At 40.4% G+C, this 21,521-nt stretch overlaps 1 protein-coding gene across 1 annotated transcript; it reads left to right on the top strand.

Moving 5' to 3' along the window:
• The first annotated feature begins 1,162 nt into the window (after window positions 1-1,162).
• LOC140494406 (insulin gene enhancer protein ISL-1-like) lies at window positions 1,163-21,022 on the top strand. Its single transcript, XM_072593591.1, has 6 exons — window positions 1,163-1,309; window positions 9,277-9,466; window positions 15,380-15,636; window positions 17,159-17,433; window positions 19,571-19,705; window positions 20,239-21,022. Exons 1-6 carry the CDS (start codon window positions 1,282-1,284, stop codon window positions 20,419-20,421), a joined length of 1,068 nt encoding a protein of 355 aa, XP_072449692.1. The 5' UTR covers window positions 1,163-1,281; the 3' UTR covers window positions 20,422-21,022.
• The last annotated feature ends 499 nt before the right edge of the window (window positions 21,023-21,521 follow it).

The raw sequence follows: 21,521 nt of genomic DNA, 5'->3' as shown, positions 1-21,521 counted from the left end.
ACTAGAGTGTAAAAGAGAATGTTAAGTCATTATCACTCATGTTTTGTTACCACTGACCAATTTATTCTAAAGTCTTCACTACATAAAGAACAATCTAAGCTGGAAACCTAGGTGTTCAAAGATAAATTACAAGATAGAGGAAAGCTAATGACTTAAATGACTGTATTCACATAATTGTATCAGGAAAATTATACTTTACTTTGCCACTAGAGTGACCCACACCATGGTCTAGACTCTGGCCCAAATTGTGGAGTATATGGTTGACATTAGAGTATCACAACACTCAATTTGACAATACATAGAGTTCTCAAAATATCTGGGACTTAAATATATTGATGGTATGTTTGTTACTACTGTCTAAATGCTTAAACCATTAATGCTGGAAGAGTAGAATCTGTACAAGCATGTTAACTGAATTGAAGTTTGAGCCAGGCAGTGCAAACAGGATACTGTTTATATAAAATCTGAACTGCTGCTGCCTGTCTCAGACCAGTAAATACTCACCAAATATATCCAGAAATTGGCTCTGAGTCTGAATTCAAAGTAGACTTAAAATAAAACTGCACCTTTGTTGTATGGTAAATCCAATGCTACAAAGTATAAATACAATCTAGAGCACTCTTTTTTAAAGTGAGAGAACATATGCCAAAAGTAATCAATGCATAAAACAAAGTACTACAAACTATTAATTATTAGGCTAATAATTAGAAGCCATGCAAAATATTCAGAATTGGAAACCATTATAGTCTACCAGAATAAGCTTTATACAGTCAATTTAAATTTTGAAAATTTTTACGATCTTTAGGAAAAAAGGCATCAGAGGTTCTGTAACAATATATTTTGGCGTTTATTATTAAAATTGTTTCTGCAGCATGCTTTGGTAGCAAGACATGCTGTTGCATGATTTTAGTTGGCTGTCATTTTACAACATACATTCCAGAGTAATTTTGTTCTTAAAGGTATATTGTCAATACTGTTAAGTTCCTGTTTGAATTAGAGCATCTACTGAAAAATGCAATCTTATCTCTGAGCTTGCAAGAAATTCCCCACCCTTTACAGTTTCATTAATGAGGAGGCGGGTCTCAGCTATGACTTTTCAAAGCCATTGAATAGGACTGAGTTAGGAATACAGACAGAGAAGGAAGTGCAGCAGTTGTCTAAAGACACTGGTATTTCCCAGTCTACACCAGTTAAGCAAATATCACCCCTCCGGAAACCTGAGAAACTGCTTCATTGACCACCCTACCTGATTTCAGGGTGGAAGAGAAAAAGGAGTTCATCATGGGAGACCTCGGAAGCCCCTCTAAAAGTAAGATTGCCTTGTTTTTTTTCTAAGCTGAACATGCTGTGCTCAAAAATGATTTTAATAAATGAATTTATCTAGACGAGCATAGGGAAACATATTATACTTTACATAGTTTGACTGACACAAGTATCTTTACTACTTCAGCTGTAGTCTTTAAATAAGTTCTTATCATGAGAAAGTGCACAGGTTATTTAATAATGTCTTCACATTGGTAAAATATGACTAACATCAATTTGTTTTAGAAGCATTTTTTTGTATATTAATACATTTCATGATACTGAGAGTTGTTAAATGTCTGTTTACTTTATCACTGGGCTATGTCATTATATATACATAATATATAGGAACCTTGAGGAAACTACTCAAAACGGACAATGCAAAAAAGGTATGTTTCACAAAAAAACATTGCTCTGCGAAAGATATATTGTACTAATTTGCTGTTTGGCACCATTCATGCTAGAAGTTTAACTTTGGATTGCATGGAGTAGAGGGCATTAATTTTTTACTGTGCAAAGTGGCAAGTATAAATATTTGTTACTTTATATCACTATACCATGTGTCTTTGTTCTTCTACATGTTTGGTATTTGTTTTGATTTTTACATTATTTTTATAAACATCTTAAAAATTCTGATGTAGAAATCTATGTTAATATGGTTTTGTGTACAGCCTACACCAACCTTAATTTGTGTGTGTATGGTATATATATAAGATTTAGTGTGTATATTGATCAATGCTTTAATATCCTAACATTTTCACCTTTTCATTCTTAATTTTCTGTCAAATGTTCTGCCAAACCCTGAATGAATGGAAAAAATTCTAACTTAACTTCTAAGATACCTGCTGATATTTAATTCATTTTTCACCAGTTCAAAATTTCCCAAATAAAGCTTAGGATGTAAACTACACACCACTATATTAAAATTAAAATGTAATTTTAGGACTGTTAAGGTAGAGAGTGCACATTTTAGATTAGATTACTTACAGTGTGGAAACAGGCCCTTTAGCCCAAACAAGTCCACACCGCCCCGCCGAAGCACAACCCACCCATACCCCTACATTTATCCCTTACCTAACACTACAGGCAATTTAGCATGGCCAATTCACCTGAGGTAGGAAACCAGAGCACCCAGAGGAAACCCACGCAGACACAGGGAGAACTTGCAAACTCCACACAGTCAGTCGCCTGAGGCGGGAATTGAACCCGGTCTCTGGCGCTGGGAGGCAGCAGTGCTAACCACTGTGCCACCGTGCCGCCCACTGGCATGGTGGCAAATGTATATTAACGTTACATGCTATTTGAACATATACTGTTTAAATGATTCCATCTGATGTTGGTTTTGCATTAATTAAACCATCTTTTCTCTTCTTGAATTACTGATAATTTCAGAATTTTGTCAACGTTTCTGTTGTATGGTTTAGAAGTTAAGCTGCTTTAATCGTAGGATATAAACAATAACTTAGATTCCTTGTGGGCAGAAGATCATCTCAGCATTTTAAAAAGGGATGAAATGTTTATGCTCGGAAGGTTGAATGGGGTGAACACGGATATCAAGGTTGGGACTGAAGCCGAAACTCAAAGTCAATGAGCACATTTTCTTTTCATTTTTTTAGCAAAAGTATTGTGTCAAAATTTAGATTAATATTGACTGAGTTAAGCATGCAAGAATCTAAGTGTATGTTTGCAAAGAAGATGGAATTAAAGGAGAATAGGCATATTACAAACTGTACGAAATATAAATATAGTTCCTGACAACTGAAATATTTTCCTCACAGGCATCCTCCTATTTGCAATCTAGTTAGGTTCTTATTGAGTGGGAGAAAATGAACCTTTTATTACATTTGGTTTTGGACTCAGTAGATAAACAATAATCTGTTCAAGAGTGGTGACAATCAGGAAACTTGACAGATGCTTTTGATGCATTGTGATATTCTTTGTATGTATTTTTTACTCATCTTTGTTGGATAATTGGCATAGTATGGTTGCTTCACATATTGTATATGAAAGAGTGCCTCAATTTAATTAGATGAGGCTCAGTGGTGTCCTTTGAATTAGAATGTTATGATTTAAATCCCACTCAAGAGACTTGAGCACATAATAGAGGTTAATACTTTAATGCAGGAATAAGAGAATACTGTAAGACAGTCAGAGGTGCCATCATTTGGATGAGACATTAAACCAAGACCCCTCTGTCTCTTCATATGGATGCAACAGAGTCTGTGGCACTAACCTAAAACAAGTGCAGGAGATTTTACCTGGTGTTCTGGCCAATATTTATCCCTTAGTGAAATCAGTATAAAACCAATTACCATTTATAATTGTTTGTTGTTTTTTCAATCCTGCTGAGAGCAATTGACTGTCTACATTTTCTCATTGTGGAAAACAGTTCAAATAATAATTAATTGGCTGTAACCGCATTAAGAGTCGAAAAGCGTGGTACTGCAAAAGCAAAGCAGGTCAGGTAGCATCCGAGGAGCAGGTGAATCGACGTTTCAGTCATAAGCCCTTCAGCAGGACATTAAGGCATCCTGTGGTCATGTAAGGTGCTTATAAATGTAAGAGTTTAAAAACATTTAGTTCTTTAACACTTGGATGTCATGAGTAGCTTTCAACATAATGCTCACTATTGGTGTACCAAGATTTACAGTTTCATAATTGCCAAAATCTGATGTTTTTACATAGGTTATTCAATATTTGTACTAGTATGATGTAAAATATGAATAATTTACATACAATAATTGCAACAAAGTATATACTTAGGTACTCTAAAGGGATAATATTACCAAACTGCACAAATGTAACTCAAAAGATATTACTTACTGTCAAAACCAACATATTAATGATAGTCCATGGTATTGCAAAAATAAAACTTCCAACTTACGGTAAACAACAGGGGAAGAGGATACTTTTTATGATTTGGAAAGAGGCCTTGTGAGAAAGAAAAGAGTTTGATACAGTGATTCAAGTTCAACATTCTTACAACTTTTGTAAATCACTTGATTGAATGGGTATATGAATAGGAAGGGTTCGGAGGGATATGGGCCGCATGCTGGCAGGTGGGACTAGATTGGGTTGGGATATGTGGTCGGCATGAACGGGTTTGACCGAAGGGTCTGTTTCCATGCTGTACATCTCTATGACTCTATAATAATTCATTGCCAGATAGCTATCTGTCTGGTTTAAGATAGAGGTTTGACGAATGGGTAATGGGCAGCAATTTGAGATCATACATATCTTTGTAATTGATGCTGACTGGATATCTTATGAGTAAAGATGCTTCAGAGAGTATTGTGCCTTATGTAAAGAGATTTGTCATATCAGGATGCTGTGAATAGCATACTGGATTATTATGACAGTTAATGTGGACGAACTGTGATGGAAGTGAAATTGCCGTTCCACAGGTAAAACATCAGGATCACAGAATAACTTCCTCAATAATAACATCTTGGGCTCATTCGTTCTGAAAGATTTAATAACCTGCTATCATGGCAACTATCTCAAAAGATTGTAGTGAAGTTGCCTACACTGCTCTCTTGAACCCATTCCATATTTTGATACATTCTAAATATAGAAGAATTGTGCTACAGAATAACACATTAATTATCAATTGCCTCATTATGTCTATTTGGTTCTCTCCAAGATCAATATCGCTCGTTCCATTTTTCTTCCTTTTATTCAAAGCCTGCATATTGTTAATGTACTGGTGCTTACCAAATAGCCTTTTGACAGCCATAGGTGAACCTATCTCCACTACACTCTCAAACAATATATTCCAGATCTTAACCACGTTCTGCACAAATAAGTGTTTATTCATGTCATTATTTATTCTTTTATCAATCACCTTAAATCAACGTGCTTTGGATCTCGGTCCTAAGCAAATTATTTCTCCCATTCCATCTTTCTAGCTTCCTCATGATTTTGAACACCTCTATCGAATTTTCTCTCCACTTCTTCTTTTCTGAGGAAATCAACACCAACTCCTCCAAACTATCTTCACAAAAACTTACTTACTTTAGTTCTGAACTTTCTTTTTACTAATTTGGTTTCATGTGCCATGTCACTGTCAGAATTTAGAAATTGGCAATTTTTCCAGATCGCTTTCCCAAATGTTTGCTATCTTGTATGACTTTATACAGTTATCTCTCAGTTGCCATCTTTCAAATCTGAGAAATTGAAGCTTCACCATATTTTACCCATAACATAGGCATCTGACAGAAGTAACCAAACTTACTGTTCCCTGAATTGTCTCCATTGTGCCAAGGTGACCAGAACTAAAGATAATCCTTAAAGTATTATCTGACCAGAACATCACACAGTTTGACCTTGACTTCCACAGACTTACATTCTATTGTTGTTATTTTTTGCACTACCATGATCAGAATACTTTGAGTATCTAATCATCTCAACAATGTTTATTGCTTTCTATTTATTCTTAGGAACTTCATCATCCATGTGGTATATGCTACCTATATTTCCTTGGAAATTTGTGTTCAATCTCTTTATTTCCATATTTTGGAACTATTTTTTCATAGTTCCTGAGTTTTCTCTTCACATCTAATCATCTGTGAATTAGGCCAATTTGCCTAGAGGGCAAATTTTCCCAGCCCTGAATGAAATTGGCAATGCTGAGTCAAATGGGAAAATATGCAGAGTTCAAAAAAATGCAATTCTTGATATCTAGAAAAAAGGTCCACGTTGCAACTAAGTTTTGAATGGCGAAATGAGAATCTTGATAGTGAACAGTCAGAGGCCAATTTGCATATAGCAAACTATTAGTATCTAATCTCACAAAGTGCCAGCAGCTTACCGGCAAACACATTGAATGTATTTCAAGCAAATGACCATGCATCAAAGTCTAAAGGGAGTAGACCTCAGTCACACACCCAGTAATCAAGAAAATCATTTAATATCATTCCAGGGGTTAGGAAACAATCAGTTGACTGCTTCAGGTGTCCAGGATAGGGGAATCCAAACCTCTGCTGTCTGGGAGTGGGCCATGATCAGTCCTCCAGATCCAGTTCAACCAGTGCGTGTTTCATGGTAGGTCAATTAGGGAGTTGTACAAGGGTCAGTGGGATGCCACTAATTCAATATTGCACATCATTGCCCTGATTCAAACATATGTGTCTTCAGCCTTTTGGCACATATTCAAAATGGGCTTGTACAAATGGCAGCAATAATGAGGATTACTCCTGCTGCCCCCAAATTCCACAGCAGCCAGAAAGACAGTACACATATAGGATGGTATGGATACAAACACAATTTGGTTGTAATGACTGCTGAATAGTTGCATTACTGAGGAACTTCTTTATTTCTTACATTGCTCATTGGAACTGTCCTCAATGGATCCAGCACAGAAGCTGCAGTAGTCCCTGTGGCTGCTGCACTAAAGACCACTACATGAATTGATGTGAAACTGATGCTTTTGCAATTCCAACACCAACATCAACCTTCAGTGGATGTGGAGCTCGAAGCCATGAGTGCATTTATGATGCAGCAAACAAACAGGAAAACCAGAGTTACTTGTCTTCCATTGAAAGCCATGCAGATGACGGGTAGTGGCGCTATACCCTGTCCAAGGTAGTCAGAATGCCATGTCATGTTTTCCAGCATACCTGCAATAAAAACACCTTCTTCTGCTGGAGTCAACAAGGGACATTGGAGTGTTCCCACCACAATAGATTTTCATGAAGATTAAGTGTGACTTTGTACCAATACTGTCTGGACAGAGGATGTTGCTTGATTCTCACAATCTCTACTCCAAACAACTGGATGATGCAGTAAGGCAGTGAGTTGGACAATGGGAATCCAAGAGAGTCACAGTATCATGAGGATGTTCTTCAAACAGAACAACACCTTCAGCATCTGACAGTGCAAAGCAATGCAGACAGGGCCCCTTTGTGAACCTCTTTAAATAAAACCGCATTGCATGAAATAATCTTTCCCTGACTGTGATGCTGCTGAGGTCAGCATTCCCTGTTTAATCTCAACTGCAACTGCAGCTTAATGCTTTGATCTTTCTATGTGGTTAATACTGTTTAATAAGAATAAAGGTTACAAATGGATGAGAGCCTTCACGATATGCTCCATCATTCAGTCATGACAAAGTTTCATGCAATATAATTAGCATTGAAAAGTATAACTGTTGCTCAGATAGAGTTAAAATATAGTGTACCAATAAGGATGACTATCCTCTCTACCTTCATTCTTACATTTGCAGCCAGGATTACATTCGCTGTCATAGCTGATGATAAAAAGTTAAAATATATTTACAAATGTATAAATGTACGTATGATTAAATGTCACCAATGAACACTCATGAAGTCTTCTTCCTTTCTATCCCACAACATCTAGGTCAGTCCCAGTGCCTGCAACTGAGGTGGAAGGAGCCTGTCTTTTAACTGGAGTCTGTAAACTTTAGAGCTTTGAGTGGGCACCTCTGAAGGCATTTGCAGCTTCAGGGCCCAGACATCCTGAGTGTTTCCTACCCAAATGCTTCATCCTCCTTGCTTAAACTCCAGGTACCAGGTACCTCTGGAGTGTCCTGAGAGGACCAATTACAGACTGTCCATTCACAATGCTGATTATTCAACTTAGGCTGATCATAGTGACCACAATGTCCCTCACACTGACAGATAACTATATCATCTGTATTAACTATCCAGCATTCCACCATATTGACTACCCTTTATACTGTGCATAAGTATTCTAACCATCTACACTGATTGCAAACTGTATCATCAACTATGCTCCCACGTCATCCACATAGAGAGTTTATCATGCCAATATAATCTTTCCATTTGTTTCCGTCTGATTATTTTTAATACCATTCATATTACGAAGAGAAAAGAGTATTCTATCCCAGCTGCAATATTGCAATCTAGTATGACATATCACTATGTTTCTGAAGTAGATTAGATTAGATTACTTACAGTGTGGAAACAGGCCCTTCGGCCCAACAGGTCCACGCCAACCCGCAACCCACCCATTCCCATACATTTACCCCTTTACCTAACACTACGGGCAATTTAGCATGGCCAATTCACCTAACCTGCACATCTTTGGATTGTGGGAGGAAACCGGAGCACCCGGAGGAAACCCACGCAGACACAGGGAGAATGTGCAAACTTCACACAGTCAGTTGCCTGAGTCGGGAATTGAACCCGGGTCTCTGGCGCTGTGAGGCAGCAGTGCTAACCACCGTGCCACCGTGCCGTACTGATGCTTTCCTGCCTTTTGCATAAATTATCAAATTGACACTCAGGTGGGTATATAAATGACTTGAAGAAGAACAAAAATATTTCCAAAGTTTGACTAACATTTATCCCTCAAATACCAAGGCAGATTAATTCGTTATTTATCTCACTGTTGTTCATAGGAGTTGTTACAATAAAGTGTGCTGCCATATTTGTCCAGACATCAATAGCAGCTATATGTCAAAACTAATTAACTTTCTGGGATTAATTCTTACTACAAAAAGATTTTTCTTTCCTTCCATGCCACTCACAGCTTCTTAACACATCCATACTGACTGTCCAGAACATACTCACTCCATACATGCCACAGACTCCCTACAGTGTGGAAACAGGCCATTTGGCCCAACAAGTGCACACCGACCCTCCGAAGAATACCCCATCCAAACCCATTCCCAAACCCTATAACTCTACATTTTCCATGACTAATGTACCTAACGTACACATCCCTGAACAACATGGACAATTTAGCATGGCCAATTCACCTAACCTGTAGATCTTTGGACCATGGGAGGAAACCAGAGCACCTGGAGGAAATGGGGAGAATGTGCAAACTCCACACAATCACCGGAGGCTGGAATCGAACCAGGTCCCTGGTGCTTTGAGGCAGCAGTGCTAACCACTGAGCCACCGTGCCACCTGCTTTTGACACTTTTGCGGTTTGATTTAATCAAGGTGATCTGAAGAATTATAACAATTTTTACTATGTTTATTGCAGGGGAAGACACAACATCTGTATGTTTTGGCTGCAGTAAACATATTACTGACCCATATATTCTAAGAGTCTATCCCAATTTGGAGTGGCATGCAGCCTGTCTCAAGTGTGTTGAGTGCAACCAATATCTCAATGAAACCTGCACCTGCTTCTTTAGAGAAGGAAAGACTTACTGCAAGGCTGACTATTTCAAGTGAGCAATCACATCCATCATTTTCTTGTTATTATTCAAATTTTAATTGAGTATAGTGAACATTCCACAGTAACGCACATGAGAAATCAAGATCAATGTCTTCAGATGAATTGTTGTTATTCGTGCTGTTCTGTTTTTATAATGTATAGAATGTTTATGTGTAATTTCTTTCTTGTTTTCATTTTCTCCATTTATTTTCCCTTTCATTTTATTTCAATCAGTTTTCTCATGGTCCTAAAGATAATGAAAAGCTGAAGATTTATTTCTAGGCCTTGGTCATTTATATTCTGAATGTTGTTCTTTGTGCAACAGTGGACACAAATTGGCCCTCTAATTTTCTGCAAATAGCCAGCTGTTATTCACATATGATGACACGTTTAAGACTGAAAAATGATTGAAATGGAAGCTCAAGGGTACTCTTTACAATCTGACTCCACCTCATCACTGGGCAGAATTTCAGTCAGATCTCTTTACTATCCTGATAGCTGCAAGAAATGACCACTCTCCCACCAAGCAGACACATACTGCAATCTGATGATGACCACCCGTAACAGGAAATGAGTAAAATATACAGATATGGATTAATTGCTGGCATTATCTCATTACAAAGAACAAAGAAAATTTACAGCCCACGAACAGGCCCTTCGGCCCTCTAAGCCTGAGCCGATCCAAATGTACTGTCTAAACCTGTTGGTCAATTCCGAAGCATCTTTAACCCTCTGGCCCCCACCTACTAATGCATCTGTCCAGGTGCATCTTAAATGAATCTACCATGCCTGCCTCTACCACCTCTGCTGGCGACGCGCTCCAGACCCCCACCACCCTCTGTTTGAAGTACTTGTTGTGTGTATCCCCCTTAAACTTTTCACGTCTCACCTCGAAAGCATGACCCCTCGTTATTAAATCCTTCACCCTGGGAAAAAAGCTTGTCTCTATCCACCCTGTCTATACCCTTCATGATTTTGTAAACCTCAATCAGGTCCCGCCTCAATCTCCTTTTTTCTAATGAAAATAAACCTAACCTACTCAACCTCTCTTCATAGCTAGCACCTTCCATACCTGGAACATCCAGCAACATCCTCGTAAATCTTCTCTGCACCCTCTCCAAAGCGTCCACATCCTTTTGGTAATGTGGCGACCAGAACTGTACATAGTATTCTATATGCGGCCGAACTAATGTCCTGTACAATTTTAACATGACTTGCCAGCTCTTATACTCAACACCCCGTCCAATGAAGACAAGCATACTATATGCCTTCTTGACCACTCTATTCACCTGTGCAGCAACCTTCAGGGTGCAATGGACTTGCACTCCCAGATTTCTCTGCCCATCAACTTTTCCCAAGGCTCTTCCATTCATTGTATAATTTGCTCTAGAATTAGTCTTGCCTAAATGCATCACCTCACATTTGTCTGGATTGAATCAATCTGTCACTTTTCCGCCCAACTCTCCAGTCTATCTATATCCTCCTGTATTCTTTGACAGACCCTTATGCTTTCTGCTACTCCACCAATCTTTGTGTCATCTGCAAATTTGCTGATCATACCAACAGTGCCCTTTTCCAGATCATTTATATATATCACAAACAACAGTGGCCCCAGCACTGGTCCCTGTGGAACACCACTGGTCACCTTTCTCCATTTCAAGAAACTCCCTTCAGCTACTACTCTCTGTCTCCTGTTGCTTAACAAGTTCTTTATCCACCTCGCTAGAACACCCTGCACACCATGTGACTTCACTTTTTCCATTAGTCTTCCATGGGGAACCTTATCAAACGCCTTACTAAAGTCCATGTATATGACATCAACAGCCCTTCCTTCATCTAGCAACTTGGTCACTTGGTCAAAGACCTCTATTAAGTTGGTAAGGCACGATCTCCCCCGGACAAAACCATGTTGCCTATCACTGATAAGCCCATTCTTTTCTAAATATAAATAGATCCTATCCCTCAGTACCCTCTCCAACAACTTTCCCACCACCGATGTCAGGCTCACTGGTCTGTAGTTACCTGGAATATCCCTACTACCCTTCTTGTACAGGGGGACAACATGAGCAACCTTCCAGTCCTCCTGCACCTCACCTAAGGATGCCACAAAGATATCTGTCAGGGTCCCAGCTATTTCCTCCCTCGCCTCCCTCAGCAACCTGGGATAGATCCCATCTGTTCCTGGGGGTTTATCCACCTCAATAACCTCTAGTGTACACAACACATCTTCCCTACTTATGCCAACGTGATCCAGACTATTCAAACTTCTATCTCTAATCTCAAGATTCATGTCCTTCTCCTCAGTGAACACTGATGCAAAGTAATCATTCAGAATCTCACCCATTCTCTCAGGCACGACACACAGCCTTCCTTCATTTATCCTTTAGTGGACCAATCCTTTCTCTAGTTACCCGCTTGCTTCATATATAAGAATAAAATTCTTTGGGATTCTCCTTAATTCTGTTTGCTAAAACTATTGCATGACCCCTTTTGCCCACTTGATTCCTCATTTAAGACTTGTCCTACTCTTCCTATATTCCTCCAGGGCCTGTTCTGTTCTTAGCTGCCTGGACCTTATATGCTTCCCTTTTCCTTTTGGCTAGTCGTACAATTTCTCCTGACATCCACGGTTCATGAATCTTGCCCTTCCTATCCTTTGCCTTCAATGGGACATACCTATCCTGCACTATCTTTGAAAGCCTCCCACATATCAAATATGGACTTCCCTTCAAATAGTTGTGTCCAATCCACATTCCCAGCTCCTGCCTAATTTTGATATAATTGACCTTGGCCCAGTTTAGTACTCTTCCCTTAGGACAACTCTCATCTTTATCTACGAGTATTCTAAAACTTACAGAATTGAGGTCACTGTTCTCAAAGAAATCCCCCACTGAAATTCCACCACCTGTCCTGGCTTGTTCCCCAGTACCAGATCCAATATAGCCCCTTCCCTCGTCAGATTATTGACATACTGCTCTCTCAAACTCCCTTGGACGCTTCTTACAAATTCTATCCTATCCAGACCTCTGACGCTAAGTGTATCCCAGTCAATGTTGGGAAAATTAAAATCTCTCATCACCACTACACTATTGCCTCTACATCTTTCCATAAGCTGTTTACCTATTTGTTCTTCTACCTCACGCTCAATGTTCGGAGGCCTGTAATACAATGTAACTGCACCCTTCTTATTTCTCTGCTCCACCCATCATGCCTCACTTAACACAACTTCCATAATGTGCTCCTTCAGCACAGCCGTGATATCATCCCTGATCAGCAATGCAATTCCACCCCCCTTTTTACTTCCCTCCCTGTCCTGTCTGAAGTGTCTATATCCTGGAACATTTAGTTGCCAATCATCATGCCCTTCCTTCAACTAAGTCTCTGTGATTGCAATAATGTCATGCTCCCAATCACCAATCCAAGCCCTAAGTTCATCTGCCTTACACACTATACTCCTTGCATTAAAGTAGATGCATTTCAGGCCACCAGTTCTTTTGCACTTATCTGCTCTCTGCCTACTCTTCCCTTTATTAATGCTATCTTCATGGTTCTTAGAGTCTCCACCTCGCTGCCTACTTCTATTCTTGTCTGGTTCCCATTCCCCTGCCACATTAGTTTAAAACCTCCCCAACAGCAAAAACTCCCCCAAGGACATTGGTTCCGGTCTGGTTCAGATCTAGACCGTCCATTTTGTAATTGTCCCACCTTCCCCAGAACCAGTCCCAATGTCCAACAAATCTGAACCCCTCCCTCCTACACCATCTCTCAAGCCATGTGTTCATCCTGTCTATTATTTCATTTCTATGCTGGCTAGCACATGACACTGGTAGTAATCCCAAGATCACTACTTTTGAGGTCCTCCTCTTTAACTTCTCCCCCAGCTCCCTGAATTCTGCTTTCAGGACCTCATCTCATTTTCTACTTATATCGTTGGTGCCTATATGCACCAAGACAACTGGCTGTTCACCCTCCCCAATTAGAATGCTCTGCAGCCGATCGGTGACATCCCTGACCCAAGCACATGGGAGGCAACATACCATCTGGGAGTCCCGTTTTTGGCCACAGAACCGCCTATCACTCCCCTCACGATAGAATCCCCTATGACTATGGCCCTACGAGTCTTTTTCCCGTGCTTCTGAACAGCAGTGCCCGCCAAGGTGCCATGATCTTACCATCTGCTTTGCACAAGAAAATCAGCTAGAATGTCTCTCATGATAGCCTTTGAGAATCTCCGTGTTTTTCTTCCAGATGCCACTGGAAAATGTTAATATTTGGGCTGCATCCTTTCTCCATCATATGTCAATGCAAAAAATACTTTCTAAGATGAAATTATACTTATATATTCTTTATGATTTGGCTGGATAGGCAGCATGCAATTTATTAGGCTTTGCCAGACTGTCATAACAGACTGTTATAATCAAGATGTAGGTGCAATGGTCAATCTGGCAAGTGGTTAGGAGTTCTGGGACAGGGAACAAAGTTTAGGGGTTCAGTCCATAGCTGTTTAGCCTCAACACTGCTCGATTACTGCAGATCAATAAAGGACAGCTAATAATTCAACAACTGAAGGATCTAATGAACGTGATGTACAATTTAGGTGCAGGCTGCCAAAGTAATTAATTACAGTTTACTTATTTTACAGTAAAATAAGAACATAAAACAGAGAATACCCTTGTCACTTCAGTGGCATCTATATGTATGCAGTCAGGGGAGCTCGAAAGCATATCATCTGTAAAATGTCAGGGTTCAAAACTTCTGGATTTCCTTGTCAACTGTACACGTACAGAATCCAGAGCCAAGATTTTGTCAGGCTGTTGAGGGCCTGACCCACTGTTTGTAAAACACGTGGGGAGCCTGTCAATTCCTTGGGAAGGACTAATGGAACTAAGTTCCCTTAAGGCATTTAATTGGACTTCACCTGACCTTCTCTCTGATAACAGTCCCCAATGATAGAAATACTCACCAACTGAGAGCTGCTGGCAAATCAGACACTGGCAGATTCTCAAGCAGAATGGAAGGTTGATGGTGGCACTGTGTACACCCAGAGTCCATGGTCACGGTGAACCCAAGGCCTTAGATGAATGAAGGTGTGGAGGGGTTCATATGTCAGGGGTCACAGAAGTGAGTGGAGTTGTGGGAAGAAATGGCAGGTAGGTGGCTTTCAGTGGACATGCTTTTGTGTGATGCTGAATACTTCAATTAAGCATACGGTGTTTGATACTGAAGAACAGAATCCCATCCTTCAGTTGCAAGGTTGCTAGCAAACCCAAGAGTACATGAAACCCATGTGGTCTCCAATTAGTCCCTGAGCTGCCACTAAATTGTGGTGGGCTTAGGAATAATGAGAGTCAGTTGGTTTATTAATGAAGCTAATCAACATTCTAGTGATGGTGACTGAAATCACCATACAGCCCTTTCCAGCCTCCATTTTAAGTTGGGAAGGCTTTCCCACCAATTTGAGACTGATATGGGGTTCATCCTATGATCGAATGAGCCCTAGCTATCATGGTTTCCTCTGCATGTACTGGATTCAATCCAGCCCCAAAAGTTGCAATCTGTTTCAGAGGACTAATAATGGCAAATGCAATATCACAGAGGAGAAAGTGAGGACTGCAGATGCTGGAGATCAGAGTTGAGACAGTGTTGCTGGAAAAGCACAGCAGGTCAGGCAACAACCAAGGAGCAAGAGAATTGACAGGAATCATAATGCCCAAAATGTCGATTCTCCTGCCCCTCGGATGCTGCCTGACCTGTTGTGCTTTTCCAGAAACACTCTTGAAATGCAACATCATGCCAGCTAAATTCAACCAAAGGTGCTTAAATAATTTCCTTCGGCCTGAAGTAATGCAGCTTTAAAGCTTTTTTTCTGAGACTGAAACTACAAGGCAACCTTATGCTCTTCTCATTTTTCCCCACTGTTCTTCAGAAAATTTTCTGTGAGGTGCACTCAGTGTCAAGCTGGATTGCTACCTTCAGATCTAGTTTTCCGAATTAGAGGCCTCATCTACCATCAACACTGTTTCCGATGTGTCGCCTGCAATCGACGACTTCTACCTGGAGAAAAGTGCAGACTGCAATTTGATGGACCCTATTGCATTGAGGATGGCGGGCTTCCAGATCCCAGCTTGATTCAACAGGATCCTGTGAGAGCCGTACGAGATGATCGAAGCCTGTATCTATCAGGTCAGTTGATGTTTGTGCTCAGATTCCCTAAAGTAGAAAGAGAACAATGCTAAATAAGATGCAGACTTATTCGGGTGCCTGGTCAAATTTGAGTTCAATGTTTGCCGTCTCATTTGTGTTATTTTTAGTGACAGAAACCGTCCCATAAAATGCACGAGTGCCTCTTTTATTGTGTTCCAATTCCACAGCATCCTTCAGCAGCATAACATTGTTCTTCAGATTGTAATAAGGCATTGGGTTACATTTGTACATTTCCCTCTGAAGGGGGCACTTGAGATGATCCTTTATTGCTGTGGCAAGAATACCAAGGCAAGGTTTATATGACAGCAGAAGTGGGCGGCTCGGTGGCACAGTGGTTAGCACTGCTGCCTCACAGCGCCTGAGACCCGGGTTCAATTCCTGCCTCAGGCGACTGACTGTGTGGAGTTTGCACGTTCTCCCTGTGTCTGCGTGGGTGTGCTCCGGTTTCCTCCCACAGTCCAAAGATGTGCAGGCCAGGTGAATTGGCCATGCTAAATTGCCCATAGTGTTAGGTAAGGGGTAAATGTAGATGTAGGGGTATGGGTGGGTTACGCTTCGGCGGGGCGGTGTGGACTTGTTGGGCCGAAGGGCCTGTTTCCACACTGTAAGTAATCTAATCTAAAAAAAAGTGTGATGACAGGAATGTAGAGTCAAGGGAATATCGATGAGGTTTAGACAGGAAATGGAAATATGGTACCAATGTAACAGGAAATGTTTTTTTTTCAAATGACTGGCGTTAATTTCATCTGAGTAACAAAGTTGAGCAACAAAATTACCACCACCCCCCACCCTTTCTCCCGACACATGTGCAGAGAGGCCAGAAGCTTTGACAGGCTTCAGAAAGTATGCAATGCTCTACTGATATGATATTCTGTGTGCAGTGACATCAGCACCAGTGCATGTCCAAACTGCCCCGCCATGGAATTGTGTATGTTGTTAGAAATCTGCCAGTTAATGATGTAAATGCACCTGTGCTGTTAATCGCGTTCAAAGATCAGAGAGAATTGGTTTCTGGGAGTTCCAAATTTTCCCGGAAATTCCCAGTTGGTTGTTTACTTCTTTATCTTTACATATTCAAAAGCAGAAAATATTTGAAGGGTAAATGAATGATCTGTCTTGTTATCTGGTTTTGATTATCTGGTTCCCTTATCTCTTTCAGTAGCATTTCTGCAGTGTACTTTTAGTTTAGCTAAATCTCTGGCATGCTGCTCTGCCTTTATCATTAGTCGGAGCTATTGTGATCTTTCCATTGTAATTTTTGTAAGTATTTGTCTTGATGACGTTTGCCGTTGTTATCCCTCAACTGTGTTCGATTTTGAGCTTTATTTAACTTTTACCATGCAGCGTCACACTCCACATTTTGTGTTAATTTCTTCGAGTGGCCTTGTCTGACATCCATCCCGGCTCATTGATCCATTCCTAGGGATATGCAGATATTTTTCACAGCGACAATCTCCCTTTGCCTCAATTTTGTTTTGTGGAACATTTTGTTTCTCATTAGAGAAAGTCAAGGCCTGTCCTCCAGCACTGCGAGCACCAACCCACTCAGATAAGATAACCCGTGTGCGGACGGTACTGAATGAGCAGCAGCTGCTCACATTACGGACCTGCTATGCTGCAAACCCCCGACCGGATGCACTCATGAAGCAACAGCTGATGGAGATGACAGGGCTCAGCTCAAGGGTTATCAGGGTCTGGTTTCAAAATAAACGGTGCAAAGACAAAAAGAAGAGCACAATGCCGAAGCACACGGACCAGTGTGACAGGAATAAAGCAGTAAGTCTTAATTTCTGTGTTCTCGCCTTACTCAGACATAGTTCCACCAATGAAAGTTATCTCATCATCTAACCTAAGTAGACATTTTTCAAGTGAGTCTTGTGTGTGTCAGATATTTGTTTTTGATCATAGTGGGCAACATAGCCAAGACCAGTCCTTTGTTTCTTGATAGCCACACATACACACTATCAGCACTGGTCCCTGATAGTAATCAGGGAGTGGAATCCCTGAGCAATTTCCCCTTCACTTACCTGAGTATTCCTGCCATTTCCTAAAGTATATTTTAACTTAACAGACCAGGGACCTAACTGGGTACTACAAATGGATGTTATTTACTCTTTTGAAAGAATGAGCCATGGTGTGGATGAAGGGCATGACGATTAGAGTCATAGAGATGTACAGAAACAGACCCTTCGGTCCAACCTGTCCATGCCGACCAGCTATCCCAATCCAATCTAGTCCCACCTGCCAGCACCTGGCCCATATCCCTCCAAAGCTTTCCTATTCATATACCCATCCAAATGCCTCTTAAATGTTGCAATTGTACCAGCCTCCACCACTTCCTCTGGCAGCTCATTCCATACACGTACCACTCTGTGTGTGAAAAAGTTGCCCCTTAGGTCTCTTTTATATCTTTCCCCTCTCACCCTAAACCTATGCCCCATAGTTCTGGACTCCCTGACCCAAGGGAAAAGACTTTGCCTATTTATCCTATCCATGCCCCTCATAATTTTGTAAACTTCTATAAGGTCACCCCTCTGATACTCCAAGGAAAACAGCCCCGGCCTGTTCAGTCTTCCCCTATAGCTCAAATCCTCCAACCCTGGCAACATCCTTGTAAATCTTTTCTGAACCCTTTCAAGTTTCACAACATCTTTCCAATAGGAAGGAGACCAGAATTGCATGCAATATTCCAACAGTGGCCTAACCAATGTCCTATACTGAAGGTTCAAATCTGGATGGGGTAGATAAAAGAAATAGGTTTTAGAGTATGTCTGTCATTAAAGCTGCACAACAGATTAGCAAGTCTATAACAAAAAAAAACAAATGAAGTATGAGGCTGAAGGATTAGAAATGAAAAGCATATAAAGTCCAGTTTGGCATATATGAAACCTTGGTTACTCCACATTTAGAACATTGAATGCAATGTTGGTTGCTGTATTATAAAAAGGAAATTTGAAGATGATGCAAAGAAGAAATCCAAGGATGGGATCAGGAATATGGGTATATGTATCAGGAAAGGATTGGCAGGCTGAAACCCTTCTCTTTTTAAAAATAGAAGGCTGAGAGGTTACCTGATAGAGGTCTTTAAAATTATCAGATGTTTTGGCAGAGAACAATGGCACAATGAGAGGCCACCAATAAGATAGTCATCAAGAAATCCAATAAGAATAGGAATTAAAAGGAACTTGCTCATCCAAAAAGATTCTGAGGAGCATATCACAGAAGTGAGCAATATTGATGGGGGTGAGTTAGTTCATTTGGCTGGACAGCTGGTTTACAGTGCACTATGACACTGACAGCAAACATTCCATTCTCAAACCAGTTGAGGTTACCATGAAGATCCTTCTAACCTTTTACCTGAGGCCTGATAACCCTCAGTTTAAATTCACCACCAGTTATGTCTCTTGAATGAGACAAAGTCACCAAAGGGCTATTATCTATAGATGGGTTTAAGGGGAAATTAGACACGTGTGAGAGGAGGGAGCAGATGTTTACTATCATGTGGTTTAATTGAGAAAAGATGGAAGTAAGATTGAGTGGAGAATGGACTGGTTGAACCAAATAACTATTTCTATACCATTCAACTATTAGTATTTTGAAAAGCTTTTCTTAGTGGTGACATAGATCCATTTTCCTGTTATAAAATTTATTCAAAGAAAAATGATTTTTTTCATTTGTTTTTCTTGTAAAATAACTATCCATATTACATAAATTACACTTTCCATTTCCTTTTCCTACTTGTCAACACTGTTCCAGAGGTTCTTAAAAGTAGTTAATTATTACATTGATTAGTGTTTCTGTGGAGACCAATAAAGGCAAAGCTGAAATGTTTCTATCCATTGCAAATGAGGCATCACCAACATTGTTTTCCCAAGAAAACCATACTGTTGTTTCTGATTTTTTTTTTCAATAGGATATTCAGGGGTTAGTTGGAACTCTGATGATAGCTACCAGTCCATTACCACAGAAAGTCGATTTGCAGTGCAGCCATGTTGAGGTGCAGAGATACTGGCCACCATGGGAAGACCTTAGTGACCTTACACTACAGGTAGGCACAATCACATGAAGGGTGCATTTCTACGTACGTATCTAACTGGGCAGTGCAAAATAAGACTCTTTGGCCATCATAGCTTAAATGGTTTCAGATTACTGAGGAAACAAGTTCATCCATGTCCTTCTCAGCCAAAGGAATTCCCTTCTCAGTCAATATGTGGGTTCGAGGGTTAAATTTGATTGAGCCAGTCAAATGAGAACCCCATTTTTGATTCCATTGTGTCACCACCTTCCACCCCATCCTCCCTCATGTACTTCTCTTGAATGGGATGGTCAGAGACTGTACTGTTGACTCATTTTGGAAAGTTCTCAGTGACTGGCAGATTGCCTCAGATTTTTGAGATCAAGGTAACTGCAGGTCTTGAATTTTGCCCCTCTCTCCTCCTTTTACCCTGTAGATAAACACTTTTACATCCTGTAATTTTTCTTAAGGAAACAAGAAATAAAATCCTTTTCATGCACATTTCAGTTTTTTTTATATCTTGAAGACAGTTGTTCCTTAATTTAAAAGAATTTCTGTACAGACAGGTTTTTCTGGAAGAAGATCACGCTTCATTTGCAGTAGTAGTGTTGAAGTGTCATCTCTTAGTTGTCAACCTTCTGACACAACAAACAGTGAAGAATCTCAACCGTCAGACCTCTGATATTGCCTGTTTCCAGCCATATGTCAACTCATCGCTGAAAGAACAACTGGATGGACTTCAAATTTGATTTTTGCTATAAGATGAATGAGATCTTCATACTGTTCTTGGCAGATCAAAAATTTAATTAAAAGACAATAACTTTGCTGTCATAAAATGTAAGGATAGACCCCCACGCCATTAAGAAAAATTTAAATGAGATCAATGCAATATTCAAAGCTCATTCATTCCATGCCGAGTAATAGTCAAACTAACATTCTATACAATCTAAACCCTATTCCACTTTCCAAGTCTCCAATTTTGCATTCACTTAGTACATGCTTTCATTGACAGACCAATATTTTAACCCACGCAGACACGAGGAGAACATGCAAACTCCACACAGTCAGTCACCTGAGGTGGGAATTGAACCCGGGTCTCTGGCGCTGTGAGGCAGCAGTGCTAACCACTGTGCCACCGTGCTGCCCACAAGGAGCAGCACTCTGAAAGCTAGTGCTTCCAAATAAACCTGTTGGACTATGTGTGGAGTTTGCACATTTCCCTGTGTCTACATGGGTTTCCTCCAGGTGCTCCGGTTTCCTCCCACAATCACAAAGATGTGCAGGTCAGGTGAATTGACCATGCTAAATTGTCCCATAGTGTTAGGTGTGTTAGTCAGGGGTAATTATAGGATGGGGAAAGGGTTTGGGTGGGTTTCTCTTTAGAGGAGCGGTGTGGACTTGTTGGGCCAAAGGGCCTGTTTCCACACTGTAGAGAATCTAATCTAATCTATAACCTGGTGTTGTGATATTTAACCCTGACCAATAAAGGAAAGCATACCAAATGCCGCCTTCACTATCATATCTACAGGTGACTGAACTTTCAAGAAACTATGAACCTGCACTCCAAGGTCTCTTTGTTCAGCTATACTCCCAAGTGTATAAGTCCTGCTCTGATTTGCTTTTCCAAACTGCAGCACCTCACATTTATCTAAATTAACCTCCACATGTCACTCCTCAGCCCATTTGCCCATCTGATCTAGAGTCTGTTGTACTCTGAGGTAACTTTCTTCGCTGTCCACTACACCTCCAATTTTGGTGTCATCTGTAAACTTATTAACTATACCTCTTAGGTTCACATCCATATCATTTATATAAATGATCAAAAGTAGTGAACCTGGCACTGATCCTT

Source organism: Chiloscyllium punctatum, chromosome 24, assembly GCF_047496795.1.
Source record: "Chiloscyllium punctatum isolate Juve2018m chromosome 24, sChiPun1.3, whole genome shotgun sequence".
NCBI lineage: Eukaryota > Metazoa > Chordata > Chondrichthyes > Orectolobiformes > Hemiscylliidae > Chiloscyllium > Chiloscyllium punctatum.
Note: the sequence above shows the minus strand (reverse complement) of the source record. Positions and strands in the feature narration are given on the sequence as shown.

What these genes read in the sequence shown, in the direction of transcription:
- LOC140494406 (XM_072593591.1), top strand. Translation starts at nt 1,282, where the DNA reads ATGGGAGACCTCGGAAGCCCCTCTAAAA. An exon ending in TGCAAGGCTGACTATTTCAA is followed by an intron (nt 9,467 to 15,379) that starts GTGAGCAATCAC and finishes ACTGTTCTTCAG; the next exon opens with AAAATTTTCTGTGAGGTGCA. An exon ending in TTAGTGACCTTACACTACAG is followed by an intron (nt 19,706 to 20,238) that starts GTAGGCACAATC and finishes CTGTACAGACAG; the next exon opens with GTTTTTCTGGAAGAAGATCA.